A 22,680-nucleotide genomic window follows, 5' to 3' on the forward strand; every position below is an offset into this window, starting at 1 on the left:
AGACCTGCAGCCAAAGAGACCTGACAAAGCAGGCTAAAAGCAAGATGACAATTCTAAAATAACACTTCCAAGGCATACTTTTATTAATTCATTTTTCCTGAACAGACAATGCAGGGGTACCTTGGACAAAAAAGATTAATGGGCCAAACTACCATAAGTCACTCGATCGCACTGTGCACAGTAAGGACAGGACTGTCTGCATCAGTTACTGAAAGAATACCAGCAAAGTATTCTTATCTAGCATAGGGCGGGGGAGAATTTGGATGTGGGCGGGGACGCAAAACAATTGCATTTGCCGATTGTTATATAACACTCCCGGTATTCAGTTCTATTGAAGTCAATGGATCTGAATATCGCGTGGAGTGTATAGCGGGCGATCGATCCGATAACGTCTGTTTTAGGTCCCTCCCATGTCCAACTTCACCCCCAGGCCTCAGCAACCCATGATGCCAAGACGTTGACCTACATTGCTCCCAGTGCAAGCACAGTCCTGCTCACTAACCTTGATGAAACAATGTACTTCTCCTGTAAGCTCTGGGGAATCGAACTGCACAATGGCTTCATTAAATGTATATGTGGATGTACACTTTCACAAAATAAATCACAGATATGAATGTACAATTTTCACATTCAATGGAAAATATTAATCATTGAAAAGGACAAAATCTCAAACTTGCAGACATTTTGGATTTATGAACAATTTTTAATAACTGGATGTCTTTGACTGCAAGACTCAACTGTATTGTTCCATGTAACACAACTGGAGGTCTGTGTACATTCCCAGTCATTTTGTATTAAGATTCTGATTTTTACCATCTCTAACCTTTTCTATGCAAGTTCTTACTGTAGTATTATCTTCTGTTGCTAACCACCAGCATTATAACCTGCAAGTATAAAACACCTGTATATAACATCACAAATCAAGTATATAAAACACTAAGGGCACTGTTTCAGGAACTTCCTTGTCACTCTTTTCTGAAGCCTCTCTAATATATCAACATCCTTTTCAAGGTGGAGTGTCCAAAACTACAAAGAATATTGCAAATGTATCCAAACTAACAATCTATTCAAGGTTACAATGACTTGTTTCAACTTACAGTCAAATGGCCCTGAGATGGAGTCCAGTAAGTACAAGATTAGTCTAGTTAGTAACAGCTTCATATTGATTGGATACTTTCAGGGAATGGTCAATAATCACACAAAAATCAATGTTCTTTTCCACCTTTGTTAATGGCTTCAAAATGTCCATATATCGGGGGCTGATTCTTCATTGCAGCACTGAGGAAGTGCTGCATTGCTAGAGGTGCCGTCCTTCAGGTTGAGATGTTAATCTGAGGCCCTGTCTGCCTGTTCTAGTGGTTCAATTAGATGTTAAAGATCCCACAGCTCTATCTCAAGAACAGCAGGGAGCTCTCCTGGTGACCTGGCCAACATTTATCCCTCATCCAACAACAAGAAAAATAGATGAACTGGCTCATTCGCTTATTGTTTGTGAGACATTGTTATGGACAAAATAGCTGTTGCATTAAAGAAAGAAAGACTTGCATTTATATGACATCTTTCGTCCAAAAGCACTTTACAGCCAATGAAGTACTTTTGTAGTGCAGTCACTGTTGTATTCACCTGCATAACAACAGTGGTCGCAAATCATCGCAAATGAAGTACTTAGGGATGTTTCTGTGATAAAAGGTGTTATATAAATTCCTTTATTGGGTACACATTTTGTCCAACTGTAAATTATTAATCCTCAGTCATCTGGCTCCTTATATGGGGAAAACCTTGAGCAGGTGTTAGTTTGCTGTGGTAAACAAACCTTCATTATGAAAGGACTTTACTGATATAAACACCACAATGGAGGATTCCACACACAGAAAAAACTATTAAAAGCCCAAGAACCCATAATTATATTTTAAAAGCCAAGTTGAATAATATATAACGTCTTACACAAGAACCAGTTGTTGAGTAATAGAACCAATGTTCGCTGCACAGAACGGGGCCATTCGACTAATGGTATTTGTGTCGGCTCTTTCTTAGAGCAATCCAAATCTAACCCACTGCCCTGCCCTCTCCCTACAGTCCTGTATCTTGCTATGCTTCAAGAGTTTATCCACTTTTCCCTAAAATGACTCGATTGACCCTCTCTAATTTTGCTCCTCAAGTGCAACAAAACAGATCTACAATCTTGAAGGAAGCACATTCCAAATATAGCAGTCAGGTAATCTCCACGCAATGTGTGAACTCACCCTACATTTTTACTGGCATCTGTTTTTCCTTTCTTAATTGAAGGCATTGCATGGCGGAATCTGAAAGAAAATGAAGAGAAAAAATTAACCAACGAGAAATTCAGTGGAAAATAACCACACAAAAGTTAGTTGGTTGGAGGGACCATGTACCATATTTAGAGTTACTTACTTTTTAAAGACCTTTTTCCTGTCGTTTTTATGGAAAATAAGGAACTTTGAAAATCCATTCTTTAAAAAGATTTCAAGTGCGATGTCCTAAAGGGCAAGAATAAACAATCACGTAAAGATTATTAAACCTATTATCTCAATTAAATTACTTAGCGTAAAACAGTTAAATCAAAGTTGAATGATACACAGTAAAGTGACTGCAGTGCTTTATTTCTCGGTGAGGGTGAGTGGCCCTTTAATTAATGTTGTCTGTTGTGGAATGATTCCACGGATACTGGCAGTCCTCATCCGAGCAGCTATCCCTCTTGTGTGAGCCATTCAACATTGGGTGCCATTCCAGTCGAGTCCAATCATCTTCCCACTGCTTGCCCACACATGCACACTTTCCAACAGGAGTTATTTGACGATGGTCAGGAGTTGGAATGTCAGCTGATTTCCCCTCTCCTTAATCCAGGAGCAATGAGGCCAACTTACCGCCACCCTGTCTGAGATCAGCTAGCTCAACAATCCAACGGCTTTTCTGATCTGTATGGGTCTGTACCACATCAGGCAGTGGAGTATTGTGTCCAGTTCTGGGCACAGGACTTTAGCAAAGATGTGAAGGCCTTAGAGACGGTGTAGAAGAGATTTACTAGAATGATTCCAGAGATGAGGGACTTTAGTTACGTGGATAGACTGGAGAAGCTGGGGTTGTTCTCCTTGGAACAGAGAAGTTTGCGAGGAGATTTGATCGAGGTGTTCAAAATCATGAAGGGTCTAGACAGAGTAGATAGAGAGAAACTGTTCCCATTGGCGGAAGGGTCAAGAACCAGAGGGCATAGATTTAAGGTGATTGGCAAAAGAACCATGAGGAAAAACGTTTTTACACAGCGAGTGGTTAGGATCTGGAATGCACTGCCAGAGGGGGTGGTGGAGGCAGATTCAATCATAGCCTTCAAAAGGGAACGGATAATTATTTGAAAGTAAAAAATTTGCAGGGCTACGGGGATAGGACGGGGGAGTGGGGCTAGCTGGATTGCTCTTGCATAGAACCGGTGCGGACTCAATGGGCCGAATGGCCTCCTTCCGTGCTGTAACCTTTCTATGATTCAATGATTTACCAACTTAGCCACTAGGGGGAGCTTATCTCTAACTCCTTATTCTTAGGTCTTGTGATGCTATTACCTACTGTGGCAGAGAGATGGGCAGGTAATCTGCTCCTAACTCCCACCAATGCTGCTCTTTGGCTGGTTCCCAAGAGATGTGCAATGCCAGCCTGGAAGCAACTTTCCATTTAACACAATGAGCAGGCCTTTCCTGTAGGAAGATAGTGAAAAATTCAGTAGCCTTGTCCTCAGATCCTGTCACAGTGTTGGACACTGACACTGACAAAGCTCTGAGAGTAAAAAGAAAGACTTGAATTTATATAGCGCCTTTCATAACCTCAGGGCGCCCCAAAGCTCTTTACAGCCAATGAAGTACTTTTGAAGTGTCGTCACTGTTGTAATGTAGGAAACATGGCAGCCAATTTGCGCACAGCAAGATCCCACAAACAGCAATGTGATAATGACCAGATAATCTGTTTTAGTGATGTTGTTTGAGGGATAAATATTGGCCAGAACACCTGGGAGAACTCCCCTGCCCTTCTTTGAAATAGTGCCATGGGATCTTTTACATCCACCTGAGAGGGCTTAACATCTCATCTGAAAAATAGCACCTCCAACAGTCCAGCACTGTACTGAAGTGTTACCCTGGATTATGTGCTCAAGTCTCTGGAGCGAGTCTATGAACCCACAAGCTTCTGACTCAGAGGTGAGTGTGCTACCATTGAGCCATGGCTAACTACCCACCCATGCACTCGTACCCACTCCTCAAACCAGGGAGTAAAGAAAAGATAGGAGAAGAAGAGTAAGTATTTTTAAAAGATCTGTTCTCAAGAAAAGTAATAACAACAGGAATGACAATGTGATCTGGGAAAGTTAGTCCTTGACAGTGTAGGAATAGCCTTTTCCAATTGGATGGGAGAGGACAGTTTTCCAGTTTATTCCTGAAAGGAGAGATGGGTTAAGGTTATTTTGGGATGGGGGGGGGTGAAATCAAACCCTTGTTTTCCTCACAAAAATTACATCTATATGCTTGACAACGTGAAGTATGGAACCACAAAGCAAGCTTGGGACTAATTATTTTTAAAACTTCTGGCTGAGCAGAAATGATAACCGTGATGGGAAAATTGTGCATTTTGCTTCTGGGCATATTTTAAGCCTTTCTGACTAACTCAGTTAATCTCTCTGTTGAAAATGACAAACAGTTGTTTAGCTACATCACTTGCACTTTAGAAGAAATAAATGTTCTTTGTGCGCTTGTGCAGTTTGAGAGAGATTCCTGGCCAAGTTTTTCATAGGCCCTGTAGAAAGTGTCAACAGACTGATTGAAAAGATTGTTCGGGTCTGTCCAGTGAGGATCCGAAACCCTACTGAGGAGAAGGTCCCTTCCATCTGTGAGCTGTACTGAGCTAGTTGATCTTGGTTGGTGCGGCTGTGGTGGGAGGGGGGGTTGTTATAATCAGCCCCTGTACCCCTGGATTAGGAAGGGGACAGAAACTGAGTGTTCCTGCCCCTGATTGTTATGTAGCCACTTCTCCTCCGAGCGAGTGTACATGCAGGTGAACGGTTGTGATGCCTTCTGCTGTCAAATAGTCCGACGGCACTCACCGTCAACTCTCCCGCGTGAAGGATGGCCACCTAGCTGGGGTACTGAAGGGTGCCTGTCACCTGTGTGACAGTGTGCCAGCAGGGGTCGATATTATCAGTGGTGGATTGGTGAAACTGGTATGGGAAGCAGTTGAGAAAAAAAAAATTGGTAAAAATTATGGAGAGGAAGGAAAATTTAGTATTGTAGCAAAAGTTTCTGATACACTGCGCAATGTTTAAACCAGCTTGTTACTCCTTGCAAAATATTTAGCCAATTTAGAAAATATTTAGGTGAAGTACTGTTTTAAACATCAATGCGCGTAAGTTGTCCTATTAAAAAAAACTGGGATGCCCGCCAGAGTCAAACAAACTGGGAACACTTGCAGCCTGAGCTCGCACACGAAGGACGGCCCCTTGGGTGAGGTAACAGATATGTTGTGCCCTTGAAACCATTCCCCAGTCTGAGTCAACACCTTCAGGACAGTCGAGAGGAGAAAACTGGATGTGGACTGTAATAAAAATAATTGTCTATTAACTGCAGACATTATAAACAGCTTAAGAACAATTGTTCTGACTTCTGAATAATTGCCAAGATGCCTTCCTACTTTGCAATTCCGCCTGTTTTACATCCCCGCCCAAGTCCAATTTCACCTCCATAGTGTTTTAAATAATTAGATTTATTGATTAGGTGTTCTTGTTTTAATATTAAAGCTAGGAAAACCTGCTTTATACTAACGTTACTGCAACCACAGAAAATAAATCCCATTGCTTGATATGCTTATTGCACATATGTTACACGGACCAATCACATCATATAAACACACAGCAGGAATTCTATTTCTCCTGATAGCATATCACAGATAACTGAATCCTTCGATTACCTGAAGGAGGAAGCGAAGATGGTGGATTTCATGAACTTCATTGTATGAATATCTGGAACACTTCTGATTTTTCCCACTTGTTTCTTTATTGCACATGTCGTAAATGTAGGAATCATTAATACTGTAATGGAAAAACAGGGTGACATTAACTTGTTAAAAGCCCAACAAGTACTTGGGCATTTTCTTTGAAATAAAGCACTTCGCCTTTTTTTTTATTCGTTCATGGGATGTGGGCGTCGCTGGCGAGGCCAGCATTTATTGCCCATCCCTAATTGCCCTTGAGAAGGTGGTGGTGAGCCGCCTCCTTGAACTGCTCCCCTTGCCCCAATTGAAGGTACTGTCTCATGCTGGGGCCGTTTCCATAGCTACCAGATGTCCCTCGTTCAAGTGGATGTCCTTCCAGTGAGGGCCACCCGAGCCTGATCCTAATGTCATGCAGTGCCCACCCATGTACACTTCCTGGCAGGAATCCCGGAGGGAATTTCCCCTTCTGTAGCCAAAGAAATACTGAGGCCAATTCTCGTGCCCTTTCTGCCACCCAAGCTGAGATCAGATAATTCAACACAGACCAGGAATTCAACTTAGGGACTGAAGTTTTCTCTATAAATACAATGACGTCTTTATCCACCGGTGCACCGCACATTTGGTAACACAGGGCAATGATTTGGGGACAAGATCTATCTATGTTCCCCACTACAGCCTCTGCCACAAACTGACTGTAAAAAGGTATAAACGGTTAAGTTGTATATCATATAAATGATTACCTCGAAGGATGGTGATTAATGCAGTAAACGTCGCCAGAAGCGGACAGTGTGAAATTCTCACAAACGTAGAAGTGATTTCTACCAAAAAGCAGAACACCTTCCATCAGCAAATGGCCGTCAGCAACAATTAGGGAGTATTTCGTGTCGATCTGTGAAAGAATGCCTTATTACAATGAGAGGAAGCATTAAACTAATACTGTGCAATACTAACAACTGAACTTGTTCACACCGTAATATGAAATTCCTTTGTCCACTATTTTCCTTAAGCAGTTAACGCACTTAGAACAGATTAACTCTGGCAGGGGTCAACCTTTAGGAGCACTGGAATCAGGCAGAGTCCAGCCTTCAGGAGCACTGGAATCAGGCAGAGTCCAGTCTTCAGGAGCACTGGAATCAGGCAGAGTCCAGTCTTTAGGAGCACTGGAATCAGACAGAGTCCAGTCTTCAGGAGCACTGGAATCAGGCAGAGTCCAGCCTTCAGGAGCACTGGAATCAGGCAGAGTCCAGTCTTCAGGAGCACTGGAATCAGGCAGAGTCCAGTCTTTAGGAGCACTGGAATCAGGCAGAGTCCAGCCTTCAGGAGCACTGGAATCAGACAGAGTCCAGTCGTCAGGAGCACTGGAATCAGGCAGAGTCCAGCCTTCAGGAGCACTGGAATCAGGCAGAGTCCAGTCTTCAGGAGCACTGGAATCAGGCAGAGTCCAGCCTTCAGGAGCACTGGAATCAGGCAGAGTCCAGCCTTCAGGAGCACTGGAATCAGGCAGAGTCCAGTCTTCAGGAGCACTGGAATCAGGCAGAGTCCAGCCTTCAGGAGCACTGGAATCAGACAGAGTCCAGTCTTCAGGAGCACTGGAATCAGAGAGAGTCCAGTCTTCAGGAGCACTGGAATCAGGCAGAGTCCAGTCTTCAGGAGCACTGGAATCAGACAGAATCCAGCCTTCAGGAGCACTGGAATCAGGCAGTGCTGAGCCTTCTTGCATACTTCCCACACCATTGGCACAACAATTTTTGGATTTGCTTGATTGTCTTGGCGGAGGTGTGTTGTGGTGAGAAAGAAATTTACCGGAGATTTTTCGCCTCTGCCAAGAAATTGCATGAAAATGGGATGGGTAAATGGTGCATGTGGCTGCATAATGTCTGGATGAGGCCTGCTTGATGAATTGGATGGTCTTTTCCCACCCTTCTTTCTGTATGTTCTAATGACTGAATGGGACCTAGTCCAGTGTCTTCTGTAGAGTGAAGTCCTACTGTACAAGAGCAATATCCGTTGATTATTTTGGGAGCGTTTGTGCTCAGGTAGTCGAGATGCTAGTGCTTGGACTGCAGCACATTCCACACCCGCGTGTAAATTTTCCAACTCCTTGCCAGCAACAAGGTAGCCCTCTCGCTACCAGCTCAGAATTGCAGGCGTGCTGCCCACATTCCTCCAACACTCACTGGTGGCAGACATGGTACCTTGTGGACTAGGGAAGGAGAACTGGAGGGTCTCTGTCACATTGCTGGTACAGTGTAGAGGGAGCTTTACTCCACATCTGACCCAAGTTACATCTAATCAGGGACCGCTCAAGACTGAGATTAATCTCAGTCTTGAGCGGTCCCTGATTAGATGTAACTTGGGTCAGATGTGGAGTAAAGCTCCCTCTACACTGTACCAGCAATGTGACAGAGACCCTCCAGTTCTCCTTCCCTTTTAAGTTTTGCTAATTACCAATGCAGGGGATACTGTGTGCTTGGGTGCACGATATAAAGAACAAATCCCACTGAATTCTCTTACTAGTACACCAGAGGCACAGCCACTTTATCTGTGGCAGTCCACCACTGAAACTATTCTTCGTGCTTTGCGCCCAGCCTAGAACATTCTGTTCATCCCATATTATCAAGCAATCACCTTTCAGTCAACAGTGAGCCGTTCAGCTCCATTGTGGCATGTTCTGAGATAAGGGCATTGCCATGGGCTCCCTGTTGCATTATAACTGTGTAACTTATTCCACAGTTATGCCAACGATTTAAGAAATTAAAAGAACTTCTCGATTTAATTATTGCCGGCTGTCCGCTAACAACACATACTAATCAGCAGCTGAATGAACTTCATAAATTACATAAATTAAAGGGACCAGAAAAGTTCCTGTCAGCAAATAGCATAGGCATTAAGGTGTGGTGAGTTGGATGGGTCGGGTAGATGGGTCAATGGCCTACTCCTGCCTCTCACTATGTTCTTTATGTCTCAGCCAGTGAAGACCATACAAAAGGGGTCATTTTCTGACTTCGCCTTTGCGCATCGTATCAGGCATTTGGGCTCGCACAGCCCAAGGTTTTCCGACTACTAAAACTAACGGGTGGACAATTGCGGATGGTGGGCCTGCGATTTCCCATGATGCATTGCCCGCAAGTGTGGCTCTCTGCTGAGAACTTGGCATCATGAAATCAACCCTGTGCTTCACAGACTCAGGGATTCCTAAGGGTATCACCAACTTGTAGAGCTTGAGTGCATTCTGTACCTGAACATACCTTCACTCTCCCTCTCCCTCTCTCTTCCGGTCTTCTCCACTCTGGAGGGTAGGGACCAGTGCACTCCATATTTTTTAGTCTCTCCATGGGTGGATTGTACTGGTCCCTGAAATTACATCGGTCCATTTCATCGCACCATTCGTATCGTTTTTCCTTGCCTACTCCTTGACCCCTTGACCTATTAACCTTTCCAAACAGGAACAACCCCAGCAACTTTACTTGTGACTTCTTAGTAATGTCCCTACAGTATATCACTGTTCAAATCATAAAGAGCCCCATCACTTCCCCTTCTCTTGTGCTAGTTCAAGGACTTTCTGATTGGCCATCCTTCTTGTCTGACCAATTTTTCAACATCTGTCTCCAGTCTTCTCTTTTCAGCATTTAAGGGCTAATTTTCACATCTGTACAATTCTTCCACCAAAAGAGTGTGGGGGTGGGTGGGGGTGGTGGGCTGGGTTCTTATTCACAGTTGTAACTTTGCTTGGCAGCAGTCACGGGGTGGGGGGTCAGAAGTCAACCTTTGCCTCCACCTCTCACTAGAGGTCAGTTTAGGTAATTTGAGTCTGGAACAGTGAGACACACAGAGAGGTCTCACTTTATAATCAACTCACAGAAGACTAACAGACAACAACACCAACTTGCATTTATATAGTGCCTTTAACGTAGTAAAATGTCCCAGGACGCTTCACAGGAGTGTAATTAGAGAAAAAATGATACCGAGCCAAAGAAGGAGACCCTGGGACAGGTCACCAAATGCTTGGTCAGAGATAGAAATTAAAAGCATCTTAAAGGAGGGGGGAGAGGTGGAGAGGCAGAGAGGTTCATGGAGGGAATTCCAGAGTTTAGGGCCTTGATAGCTGAAGGCATGGCTGTTAATGGTGGGGCAAAGGAAACTGGGAATGTGCGAGAGGTCAGAATTGGAGAAACACCGAGTTCTCAGAGGGTTGTAGGTCTGAAGGAGGTTACAGAGATAGGGAGCGGGTGAGGCCATGGAGGGATTTGAACACGTGGATGAGAATTTTAAATTCGAAGCATTGGTCACATAAAGCTAATGGATCACAGATTCATACAGAGCGATCTATTGCAGACAGAAAGAATGGACAAGAAGCAGAAAGACAGAGAAAGGGGGACAAAAAAAGAATTAGAGTTGGAGACAGAGAAACAGTTACAAGAAAGGCGAGACACTTCTGTTTTTCTTTTGTCACTGAGCAATGCCGCAGAAAATCAACGATGACCAACAGCAGCAGCCATTTTGGTGATTTACAATAATCCAAACCTGGGCTCACATGACAAACATAAACCAGCTGAGTTTTGCCCATGTGGTTTGTGACATTCTCTTAAGTCCTTGATTGGATTATTGTTTCGTAATTCAACAAAAAGGACTCATTATTCTTGGTTTATTAATGAATGAAAAATTCCCAGCAGAAGTTCAGAGTCAGATTTCCAGATCCAATACTGTGATAATGAAACAACTCCCACTGTCATTTTCCTGAGTTTACAAAATGTCCAAAAGGATGATTCGGTTTGTTTTTTTCAATCCAAGGCATACTATAGATATTATTAGTAAAATATGCCATCAGTCGCATCAAAATATAATAAATATCTCAAATTATGAAACGGACTATAATCCACTCATAACTACTTGTGAAAATAATTATGACTTTCACTGGCCCCCATGGCAGATGCTCTCGATATAGTAATCCTTCTTCACCACTCCCTGATGCACTGTTAGAGAAACCGACCCTTTCTGATAACATGCCTTTATAAATTCCAAATTATAGAAAGGGTCTATATCTCCCGCGCTCTCTATTTATCTAAAGAATACTTTGCTTCCATCACAATGTCCCCTGCAGCTGGCTTAGACACATGATTATATTTATAAAATAATTTATATATCTTAGTATAAATAATACTGAAATATTATACAGTATCTACTTGGTAATTTGCGGCGTAACTACTTTTTTAAAAAGATAAACAGATTCGAGCACGGCATAAATAACTGCTGTTAATTATATTATCCAGTTCACTTGCTGCACCTAGTCGCACCTGTTCCTTTGCAGCCCAACCATGACAGATACAGCAAATCCCCCCTGACTTACAAACACCAGCCATATGTGGTACATAAGTTGCTCGTAGCAAAGGGCAATTAATATAAATCAAATAATACAGCCTCCAGAAGCATCAGTGTTGTAACATGAACTGTGAGGACAGCTATTATAGAAATGCTCTACCAGAGGTACACAGGCAATACTCATTTTAATAGCTTCTTTTTCTTTCGCCTCTTTAGTTCCGATCCTATTAAATTTCTTCAGCTAAAATTCTCTCCCTCTGTTCCCGAAGGTGCTGATTCATACTGGATAAGGTCCCTGGGGCAGTGACAGCTCTCCTGTAACTCACCTCAAGTGACCACTCTTTATGCGCAAGCCGAGACAGTGACTGTCAGTGAGCTATTTGACTTTAAGGGGCATCACATTCGAGCCCGACCCAGTCCTCACTGGAATAGAGGAAACTATACTGTTTATTTAAAAGTAACTCCTACCATGCTTGGAAATGCTTTCATTGAGAAATACTTATAAAGTGCTAAAGGGGTAAAATGAATATAAAAGAAACCATTTACTCTGGATAATAAAGAATAGCAGAAATAAATATTATTGATCTTAACATAAACCTAACACGATTTTACTCAGCAATCAAACCATTTAAAGAGGTGTCATTGTCAGGAATCTGCACCATGTAGATCACACTTTAAAACTGTTCAGAAATATTGATAGGTGATTGCCCTTTGCGACTCAATGGGTAAATGTACTGCCCAACAACAGACTTGCATTTATATAGCGCCTTTAATATGGTAAAATGTCCCAAGGCGCTTCACAGGAACGTTATCAAACAATATTTGACACCGAGCCACGAGATATTAGGACAGGTCAAAGGCAGGTTTTAAGGAGCGTCTTAAAGGAGAGGTAGAGAGGCGGAGAGATTTAGGGAGGGAATTCCAGGGCTTAGGGCCTAGACAGCTGAAGGCCCGGCCGCCATTGGTGCAGCGATGAAAAGCGGGGAGGCGCAAAAAGCCGGAATTAGAGGAGCGCAGAGATCTCAGAGGGTTGTAGGGCTGGAGGAGGTCACAGAGATAGGGAGACTACAGAGTGGCACTACTGCGACATACGGAGAAATTATATGCCAGGTTCAATCCCCAGTCGCTGCTGAGTCAGATAATCTCAGTCACAGCAGTGGTGGAGGCACTGGGGCCGATGATCCTGGGCGCAGGAGAGGGGGAAAGTAATCAGTCAGAGTTCCCACTCCCAATCACTATTTTGTGACCCCCTGCGTATGTGTGCACGTAGGCATCGGGTGAGAACGGGATCAGACTCTGCTGTGGCTCTGTTTCCCGTTGAATAGCCTGCTCCCTCATAGAGTAGAGTCAGGGGACCTACGAGCTGCTGGTCACCGTACCCGTACGTCAACAAGAGTCAGCGTCTTCGGGAGAGGACAGGAAATTTGAGAGGAAATAAAAGCTGTGGGGTTTCCACAATTAAATTAAAACTATGAAAATTAATATACATTGTTACTGCAAGAACGCTATGCATCAATTTCTTTAAAATTGAAACTATTTAATTTCTGTCAACAATACTCCATTAAAATTATTTCTATTTACTGCCTAGCAACAAATACAATCAGCATCATATGTTAAAGTACACATAAAGACCTCATCTGCCATATTGACATCATTAACATAATAATGATTAATGACTGAAATAGAATTTAGTAAAGAAAAAAGAACAATTTAAAATGTCATTATTGACTATTATATGAATTGACAATTAACTTAACAGTATACAGCTACAACCCCAGCACAATTATTTTTTAGACAAATATGCTGCACTGGGGAAAATAATAATCTTCTGCTTCTGTCGTTGAGATCAGGGTGAGCTTGGCAGAGTCTGGGAGTGTGGTTGGCAGAATCTGGTAGTGTGGTTGGCAGAGTCTGGGAGTGAGGGTTACAGAGTCTGGGAGTGAGGGTTACAGAGTCTGGGAGTGAGGGTTAGAGTCTGGGAGTGAGGGTTACAGAGTCTGGGAGTGAGGGTTACAGAGTCTGGGAGTGAGGGTTACAGAGTCTGGGAGTGAGGGTTACAGAGTCTGGGAGTGAGGGTTACAGAGTCTGGGAGTGAGGGTTAGAGTCTGGGAGTGAGGGTTACAGAGTCTGGGAGTGAGGGTTACAGAGTCTGGGAGTGAGGGTTACAGAGTCTGGGAGTGAGGGTTACAGAGTCTGGGAGTGAGGGTTACAGAGTCTGGGAGTGAGGGTTACAGAGTCTGGGAGTGAGGGTTACAGAATCTGGGAGTGTGGTTGGCAGAATCTGGGAGTGTGGTTGGCAGAATCTGGGAGTGAGGATTACAGAATCTGGGAGTGTGGTTGGCAGAATCTGGGAGTGTGGTTGGCAGAATCTGGGAGTGAGGGTTACAGAGTCTGGGAGTGAGGGTTACAGAGTCTGGGAGTGAGGGTTACAGAATCTGGGAGTGAGGGTTACAGAATCTGGGAGTGTGGTTGGCAGAATCTGGGAGTGTGGTTGGCAGAATCTGGGAGTGAGGATTACAGAGTCTGGGAGTGAGGGTTACAGAGTCTGGGAGTGAGGGTTATAGAATCTGGGAGTGTGGTTGGCAGAATCTGGGAGTGTGGTTGGCAGAATCTGGGAGTGTGGTTGGCAGAATCTGGGAGTGTGGTTGGCAGAATCTGGGAGTGAGGGTTACAGAGTCTGGGAGTGAGGGTTACAGAGTCTGGGAGTGAGGGTTACAGAATCTGGGAGTGTGGTTGGCAGAATGTGGGAGTGAGGATTACAGAGTCTGGGAGTGAGGATTACAGAGTCTGGGAGTGAGGGTTACAGAATCTGGGAGTGAGGATTACAGAGTCTGGGAGTGAGGATTACAGAGTCTGGGAGCGTGGTTGGCAGAATCGGGGTTACAGAGTCTGGGAGTGTGGTTGGCAGAATCGGGGTTACAGAGTCCGGGAGTGGGGTTTGGCAGAGTCCGGGAGTGGGGGTTGCAGAGTAAGGGAGTGGGGGTTGCAGAGTCCGGGAGTGGGGTTTGCAGAGTCCGAGAGTGGGGTTTGCAGAGTCCGGGAGTGCATTTTATAGGGTCTTTGAGTTCGGTTTATAGATTCTGGATGTGAGGTTTATGGAGTCTATGACTGGTAATAGGCACATCTGGTGTGCAAATTGAACCTAGAGTGATTATCATCAGAATAATCCCTCTAATGAGGAAGGAGCTGTTCTCTGAACATAGAACTGAGAATAGGTAATATTAGGGTGTCAGAATTGCAAGTGCATCAACATGCAAACATACGACAAAGGACTGAGAAAGATGCCTGGTGCCTCCACACATGGTGCAGCCTACATGTACCATCAACCCTAGCACAACCCCACTCTCTGTACAAGCTGCTGACAGAAAAACCCGAGTCCAATTTAGGAAAATTCCTCTCTGACCCCAAAGGCAACGCAAACAAGCACCAGGAGGCCAAAGTCATTCATATCAATAATCCCAGCTGTCCCCCAACTATTTTCCCTGATTTACGGCATCCTCTGCTCTCAGGGACTTGTCCAGCTCCCTTCTGAAGGATGTCAGAGATCCCTTACTTACCGCACATGTCAGTTATCTGTGCCAGAAGAGGGTGATTCTTAGGAAAAGAAATCCATCCTACATCCCGGACTCTGCAAACCCCCACTCCCGGACTCTGCAAACCCCCACTCCCGGACTCTGCAAACCCCCACTCCCGGACTCTGCAAACCCCCACTCCCGGACTCTGCAAACCCCCACTCCCGGACTCTGCAAACCCCCACTCCCGGACTCTGCAAACCCCCACTCCCGGACTCTTTGCTATTGTGTTTTATGCTGATTTGGAGATACAGATCGGTTGAATGTGTTGCTACAGTGTTAACAAGAGGCACTTCTTGTTCAACTGTTCACTGCGCTCTCCAAACCTGGTCCGGCCATTTGCACAAAGAGTTGGCTGGATTTTCGACTGCTGTACAGCAATGGTTTTGCACAGATCTCCAATACTGCCTGACTTTGAATTCAACTCCTTCTGATAAGGACAACATCTAAATATGCAATTTTCCATGCAATACCATCTTTAAGTTCTATAGCTGCAAAAAGCAGAGTCAGGGGTGCAGGAAAAGTTCTACAACAAAAGCCAAAAGAACCAGAGGGGAGATGAGGAGAAAATTTTTTTACACAGCGAGTTGTTATGATCTGGAATGCACTGCCTGAAAGGGTGGTGGAAGCAGATTCAATAGTAATTTTCAAAAGGGAATTGGATAAATACTTGAAGGGGAAAAGTTTGCAAGGTTATGGGGAAAGGGCAGGGGAGTGGGACTATTTGGATAGCTCTTTCAAAGAACCAGCACAGCAGCAATGGGCTGAATGGCCTCATTCTGTGCTGCATGACTCTATATCTTTAAATCTTTTTACTGGTCTCACTAGAATATCAACAACAAAGGTTCAGCTGCACCTCCAATCAAACAAAAAACCTTTGGCGTGGATAAAGCAAGCGAAGTATCTCATCCCTTAGTGGGCAGCACTGTCATAGAAAATGAGAATCAGTTAACGGTTTGTTGGACCCACTGCTCTACTTCGACCTACGACTATCAGCATTAGGGAGGGGAGAGAAATCGGAAACCTGGCTGTTAACACGAGGGCAGATTTTCCTGTACTTGCACGTCGGGTAAAGGAAGATCGTTGGTGAGGGAGCCTACTCGATTTTCCATCGATTGAAATTAACGGACGGAGAATCGGGCAGGATCCCTTATGGGTGTGTGGTCCTCCCCACACGGTTACCTTTTATTTGTTGGTGATCTAATTTGTCCAGGTGCAGGACCATTGAAATCTGCTCCAGTATTTCAATCATTAACAGCCGACAGATTCATGAAAACTTAGGAACGTCATACCTGTCCTCACTGACCTACATTGGCCCCCGTTCTTCTATCGCCTCCTATTTAAAATTCTCATCCTCTTGTTTAAATCCCTCCATGGCCTTGCCCCTCCCCATCTCTGTAATCATCTCCGACCCTACAAATCCGCTGAACTCTCCGTTCCTCCGAATCTGGTGTCTTCAGTGCCCCACCATGGGTCACCATGCCTTCAACCATCCGGACCCCATCCTCTGCAATTCCCCCCCCTAAACCACACCACCTCCCTCTCCCTCATATTACCCTCCTTAAAACCAATCTCTTTGACCATGATTTTGGTCAGCTCTCCTAATATCTCCTTCTTTGGCTCAGCATCTATTTTTATTACAACTCTTTGAAGTGCCTTGGGATGTGTTCCTACATCAAAGGCACTGTACAAATGCGATTGCCGTTGATGTCTGATAGAGTCTGACAGAACAGCAATAGGCAGAAGTTAGCTGAAGTTAAATTCAGCCAACCTTCCATAAATCTCAAAACGAAATGAACTATTTTATCACTTCAACTTACTTTAAGGATTACTCTTAATACCAACCATAAAAAGCACCGTGGTCAATCAGCTTTAAAACATTGAAAAATATATTCCTTACCTTCTCTTTCTCATCCAAAACCTGGAGAATGGCTTGTCTCTCAACACACTGCTCAAAGAACTCTTGTGACTGGACACTATCGATAAGGGCGGGGAAGAATGTCAGCTGATTGCAGTCTATGCCTCTTTCATCGATGTCTCCTTTCCCTGTGTTCAACGTCAATTCTGCTTGTACATTTTCTGGTAAATTCAAAATGAAGGGGAAAAAAAAAAGCTGACTTTTATATTCAAATTTATCGTAACTCACATACTTACCACAAAGGAGCAGAAAGGGCTAGGACAAGCAGTATTTTAGGTACTGAGTTGAATTGGGAAGAGCAGTTAATTCCACCCCACCCCCCCAAAAAGCAGAGGATACAAAAATTAAATGACAAAAGGGTTGCTGCAAATTCCCAGCGTTTACCTGGGTATAATTGGTTGTCGGTTATTCCCACATTTTCTTCCATACAACATAGTTTCATGTAAGACTCCTCTTTCCCAAAATTGAGCGCAAGATCCTTGCTGATCTGTAATGAAAACAAATGCCGTCAGTCAACAATTTCGAAAACGATTCTATGGGGTAGAAATTTGGGCCTCATTTTCAGGCCCAGAATCGGTGCAGCAGCGACGCCAAACTGGAGGCCCAAGGACAGCCCAGAAATGGGCCTTGTGCCTCATTAACAAGAAATTCACCTTCTTCAAATGGGGGAACTGCCGGCCTCCACAGGCAGTTCGCCCATTTGAAGAAGGTGAATTTCGGGCTACTTGTCTCGATGGCGATGGCCTGAAGGTAAGTCCCGGGGCGGAGCATCAATGGGGGGGAAGGTGGGGGGGTGGGGTGGGCAATCAAGAAACTGTGGAGTTGTGGGAGCACTCCAGCTCCTCCTGGCTCCACAGGAATAATTTTTTAAAGTTTTTGTTAGGAGGGCCGTTGCTTAGGCCGCAGCAGCCACTGAAGAACCCTAAATGGAGCAGCAGGCCCGGATCCTGCTCCTCACATCCCGAAACAAATTTTGGCAGGGGGCCTAAAACAGGCATTAGGTCCTTCATTTATTTATGTAAAGGGACTCAACGGCTGTTTTAAGCTGTTGCTAGGGACACATGCAAAATGGCCCAACCAAATTTTCGGGTGGACTTTTTTCAGGCATAATTGGGATGTTGATCCATGAAATTAGGCCTCGTTGCGCCCGTTTTACACCCATAAAACAGGCACAACAAAGTCCAATTTCTATCTCCTCTGTCTCTAGGCCACTTAAAAGTCCTTTCACTTTTGCCCAAAATAACATGTCACAGGGACAATCTGAGACAAAGAGCTTACCTTCTTTATAATAAAGTAATTTATTTCCAGCCAGTAAAAAGAAACTAAAATTAACATCTAATGTTACTTAAGGTGCAGATTTGTGTTCTCACTACTAATTTTACCAGCAAGAGACCTTCCAATACAGCAAGAGGCACTTTTTGAGTAACTATTAGGGGAACGAATCAAACATTTTTTTTAATAGTTTATTTTAATGCATGTAATAAAAGCTGTGCCCTGAAAACTGTTGTTTTATAATTTTACATTTTCTACTTAAGCATCCATTAGAATAAGGCTATGTTTACGACACAACTTAATATTGCGATCACATGGAATTAATTTTCTCCCTTAGTTAATATATGTGCCACTTCACTGGCTTAGACAATGATGCATGGGTTTCTGCTTGAAGATTAAATGCATTATCCAAAAGATATAATCTTACTTCACTTTTGGCCTCTTTGTTTCGACATGCATCATAAGCATAATTGATGCAAATGCTATGTCGTCTCATCTTCTTCCTCATTCGACTGGGGCCCTCAGCCATGTCCAGTATCCATGCATCCTGCTGTGACCCTGATGAAGGACCCCATAATCCTTTCTCTTGAAGCAGCTGTTGTTCCATCTTCGCCCAGTCTTTCGATGCTTGGTTCAGAATGCATTGCTGCATCTGGGGACAAAAGTGAAAAGCCTCAACAGATGGCGTCTACCCGGCTTACAGCTGGTATCTCAATTGTTCCTTTAAATACACACTTTTTCCTTTTAAAAAAAAACTCCACAGTATTTGTTGTCCTGGATTGCACAGGCTGTAGGTCACAAGCAAATAGAGGATCAAGCAAGGCCGGGGGGGGCATGTCCCACTCATTTAACAAATGCTAGAGAGTTCATTAAAGGCCTTAGGCCTCATCTCAAAGTTCACAAGGCTGCCCCAAATGCACACAGTTTAATGTAAAAGAAGAAAGAACGAACTGGCATTTATATAGCACCTTCCACAGCCTCAGGACGTCCCAAAGCGCTTTACAGACTAATAAGTACTTTTGCAGTGTAGTCACTGCTGTAATCTAGAAAATGCAACAACCAATTTGAGCACAGCAAGGTCCCACGAACAGCAAGGACCATGTAATCTGTGATGTTGGTTGAGTGATAAATGTTGGCCAGGACACCGGGGAGAACTGCCCAGATCTTCTGCAAAATAGTGCCATGGGATCTTTTACGTCCACCTGAGAGGGCAGGCAGGGCCTCGGTTTAACGTCTCATCTGAAAGACGGCACCTTCGGCAGTGCAGCACTCCCTCAGTACTGCAGTAGAATGTCAGTCTGAATTATGTGCTCAAGTCTCCAGAGCGGGGTTTGAACCCACAACCTTCTGACTTAGAGGGGAGAGTCCTACCACTGAGCCAAGGCTGACACTTCAATGTAGCTTTTAACTATCCACCTATTCAAGGATAAGTTAGGAATCTTACAACACCAGGTTATAGTCCAACAGTTTTATTTGAAAATCACAAGCTTTCGGAGGCTTTCTCCTTCGTCAGGTGATGAAGGAGAAAGCCTCCGAAAGCTTGTGATTTTCAAATAAAACTGTTGGACTATAACCTGGTGTTGTAAGATTCCTTACATTTGTCCACCCCAGTCCATCACCGGCATCTCCACATCATGGATAAGTTAGTTTGATAAGTAACAATGAAGTATAGAATCAGACAATAATAGAATAATGAAAATTGTAAACAATTTTACAACACCAAGTTATAGTCCAGCAATTTTATTTCTGAAGTCTGAAACAAGAGTAACACACTATTACTCTAGCATCACTGCAGTAACACTGTGTTACTCTCCAGTTATTTTCAATAAAATTGCTGGACTATAACTTGGTGTTGTAAAATTGTTTACAATTGTCAACCCCAGTCCATCACCGGCATCTCCACATCGAGAATAATGAAACATAGCCTAGAAGTGACTAATATTAGCTTACGAATGCTTAGCATGCTCCTATGACATTCTTCTGTTCACTACCTTGACGGAGCTATTAACCCATTTAGAATAAACAGGTCGAAGCCTCCGTTAAAATAGCAGAGAGAGGAATGTGTTGGCGTTCGTACGCTAATATCACGAACAGTCATTTTGAGGCTCGTCATTGAAATACCAGTTTCGTGTATAGGCAGTGACTGTTTTGGATGGCGCTTCTTGAAACAAAACCTAGTCACATTCTTGAAGACACTGCAAATACCTTCCCAGACCCAGATCATCGATGCACTTTCATTCTTCCTAAACTGCTAATATATACTAACGGTTAATGGTCATTAGATTCCCATGGACTGCTTGTCCTACTCTTGGTCCCCTGACTTTAACTGCCCCTGTAATATTAGCATGGCGAGATGAGTTAGAGGCATTAAACAGGTACCATCAGTCACCCCAGGCACTCTCTGAAACGTGCAGCACCTCTGTGTATGGGCAGAAATGTATGTCAGAGACTATACTGGAGTCAACACATATCCACCTACTGCTACACAATCCATGGGTCCGAAGGGTGAAAGGCACCCAAGGGAGACTCCAAAGTCTTGATTCTATGATATTGTGTTGGATCCAACTGGTGCAAAGAAGCCAATACTGTGTTACCAGCGTCAGACTCCATCGAAGAAAGAAGTTGCATTCTTTCTTTCCTTAAATGAAGTCTGAAACAAGAGTAACACACTATTACTCTAGCATCACTGCAGTAACACTGTGTTACTCTCCAGTTATTTCTTTATATATTTCCTTTCCCATCCTCAGGGAGCCTAAAGCACTTCACAACCAATGAATTAGTCATTGTTGTTATGTAGGCAAATGTGGCAGCCAATTTACACACAGCAAGGTCCTACAATGAGGTATTCATAATTCATTAGTAGTCTGAGACCCTTGTTATGATTTTAATGCCACGTTTACACCATAGAATGGCAAAGACAGAATGAAAATCGCAGTCCTGAATCTTCACATTTCACTCTACATCAACTGTGCTACCTCAAAGGGACTCAAGTGTCAGCCTTGGCTCAGTAATAGCACTCTGGTCAATAAATCAGAAGGTCATGGGTTCAAGCCCATCTCCATAAACATGAGCATATAATCTAGGCTGAGAATTCCGTGCAGCACTGAGGGAGTGCTCCATTGTTGGAAGTGCTGTCTTTTGGAAGTTATGTTAAACCAAGGCCTTATCTGCCCTCTCAGGTGGATGTAAAAGATCCCAATGCATTATTCAAAGAAGAGCATGGGAGTCCTCCCTGTGGCTTGTCCATATTTATCCTTCCATCACTTAAAAATACAGATTATCTGGTTATTTATCACGCTGTTGTTTGTGGGTTCTTTGAAATGCCCTGAAGATAAGACTCCACACAAATGCAAGTTAATTTGTTCTATCTTTCCATCTATCAGTGAATGCAGCACAGATTGGGTATTCAAACTGGGACCTTTATAAGAAGATTTTATCAGATTCCCCAAAAATGCAATCACTACAGTGTAACTGAGGAAACCAAGATGGAGAGTATCCTGGGGCAGTTGGTTCAAAGGTCAAAGATTTTTGGAATTTCCTGTATTAAATGCGACCTCTGGGCCATCACATCACAATATGTTAAAATGGCATGAAAAGAAATGGATTTCTGCTCTACCAATATTTAGAAAATTGGGTCCCAGGTTATTTTTGAGTTTGCCTAATAAAAAGAATTGGAAATTTGATTAACGAGTTCCGTGTATACATATAATACCTGTATAAAATTCAAACACAGCATTCAGCAGAATTTGGTACCAACAATCAATCTACGTTTTGGAGACAAATGGGAAAAGTTCCACTTTTAAAGACAAACAGGACAATGACTATTTTTCATCCAATTGCCGCTAACAGTTTGTCTGAGATAATACCTGCAGATGTTCCTTGTGGAGGCTGGCAAACATGTCTTGTCCAGTTTTCCTTTGCGAATCCATACTAACTGTGAAATCCTATACACAAACAAAAAAGTTACAGGTGTGTTGAGTCAGCATGTAAATAGCAAATAAACCTACATTTAAAATCCAGTGGGCATGAGTGAGGTACAGCCTCTACTCAAAGCTGGGAAAGAACCAATCAGTCTGTGCCCTCTCCTTAGCGGCCTACGCAATAAGATGCCCCCTTCTCACCAAGCTGTTTCTGAGTCAGAAGGTTGTGAGTTCAAGCCCCTCTCCAGAGACTTGAGCACAAAATCTAGGCTGACACTCCAGTGCAGTACTGATGGAGTACTGCACTGTCGGAGGTGCCGTCTTTCGGATGAGATGTTAAACCGAGGCCCTGTCTGACCTCTCAGGCGGATGTAAACGATCCCATGGCGCTATTTTGAAGAAGAGTAGGGAAGTTCTCCCTGGTGTCCTGGCCAATATTTATCCCTCAACCAACATTACTAAAAGACAGATAATCTGGTCATTACCACATTGCTGTTTGTGGGATCTTACTGTGCACAAATTGGCTGCCGTGTTTCCTAGATTACAGCACTGACTACACTTCAAAAGTACTTCATTGGTTATAAAGCGCTTTGGGTCATCCTGCGATCATGAAAGGTGCTGTACCAATGTAAGTCAATTTTTCTTCTCCAAACCCTCCCCATCCTCAACTACACATGCTAATCCTAAAGAACGT

The 22,680-nt window shown here is 43.6% G+C and overlaps 1 protein-coding gene across 1 annotated transcript in view; it reads right to left on the bottom strand.

Annotated features, from left to right (window-relative positions):
* Positions 1-22,680, bottom strand: part of wdfy4 (WDFY family member 4) — a 225,644-nt gene that overhangs the window by 87,200 nt on the left and 115,764 nt on the right. Inside the window, exons 41-48 of the mRNA XM_067972622.1 lie at positions 21,933-22,010; positions 18,494-18,718; positions 17,179-17,281; positions 16,777-16,955; positions 6,726-6,874; positions 5,962-6,082; positions 2,413-2,498; positions 2,244-2,303 (exon numbers count right to left, since the gene is read on the bottom strand). Of these exons, the coding sequence (XP_067828723.1) occupies positions 2,244-2,303; positions 2,413-2,498; positions 5,962-6,082; positions 6,726-6,874; positions 16,777-16,955; positions 17,179-17,281; positions 18,494-18,718; positions 21,933-22,010 (1,001 nt within the window). The remainder of the gene's footprint in view (positions 1-2,243; positions 2,304-2,412; positions 2,499-5,961; positions 6,083-6,725; positions 6,875-16,776; positions 16,956-17,178; positions 17,282-18,493; positions 18,719-21,932; positions 22,011-22,680) is intronic.

Source organism: Heptranchias perlo, chromosome 36 (genome assembly GCF_035084215.1).
Source record: "Heptranchias perlo isolate sHepPer1 chromosome 36, sHepPer1.hap1, whole genome shotgun sequence".
NCBI classification, from domain to species: Eukaryota; Metazoa; Chordata; class Chondrichthyes; order Hexanchiformes; family Hexanchidae; genus Heptranchias; species Heptranchias perlo.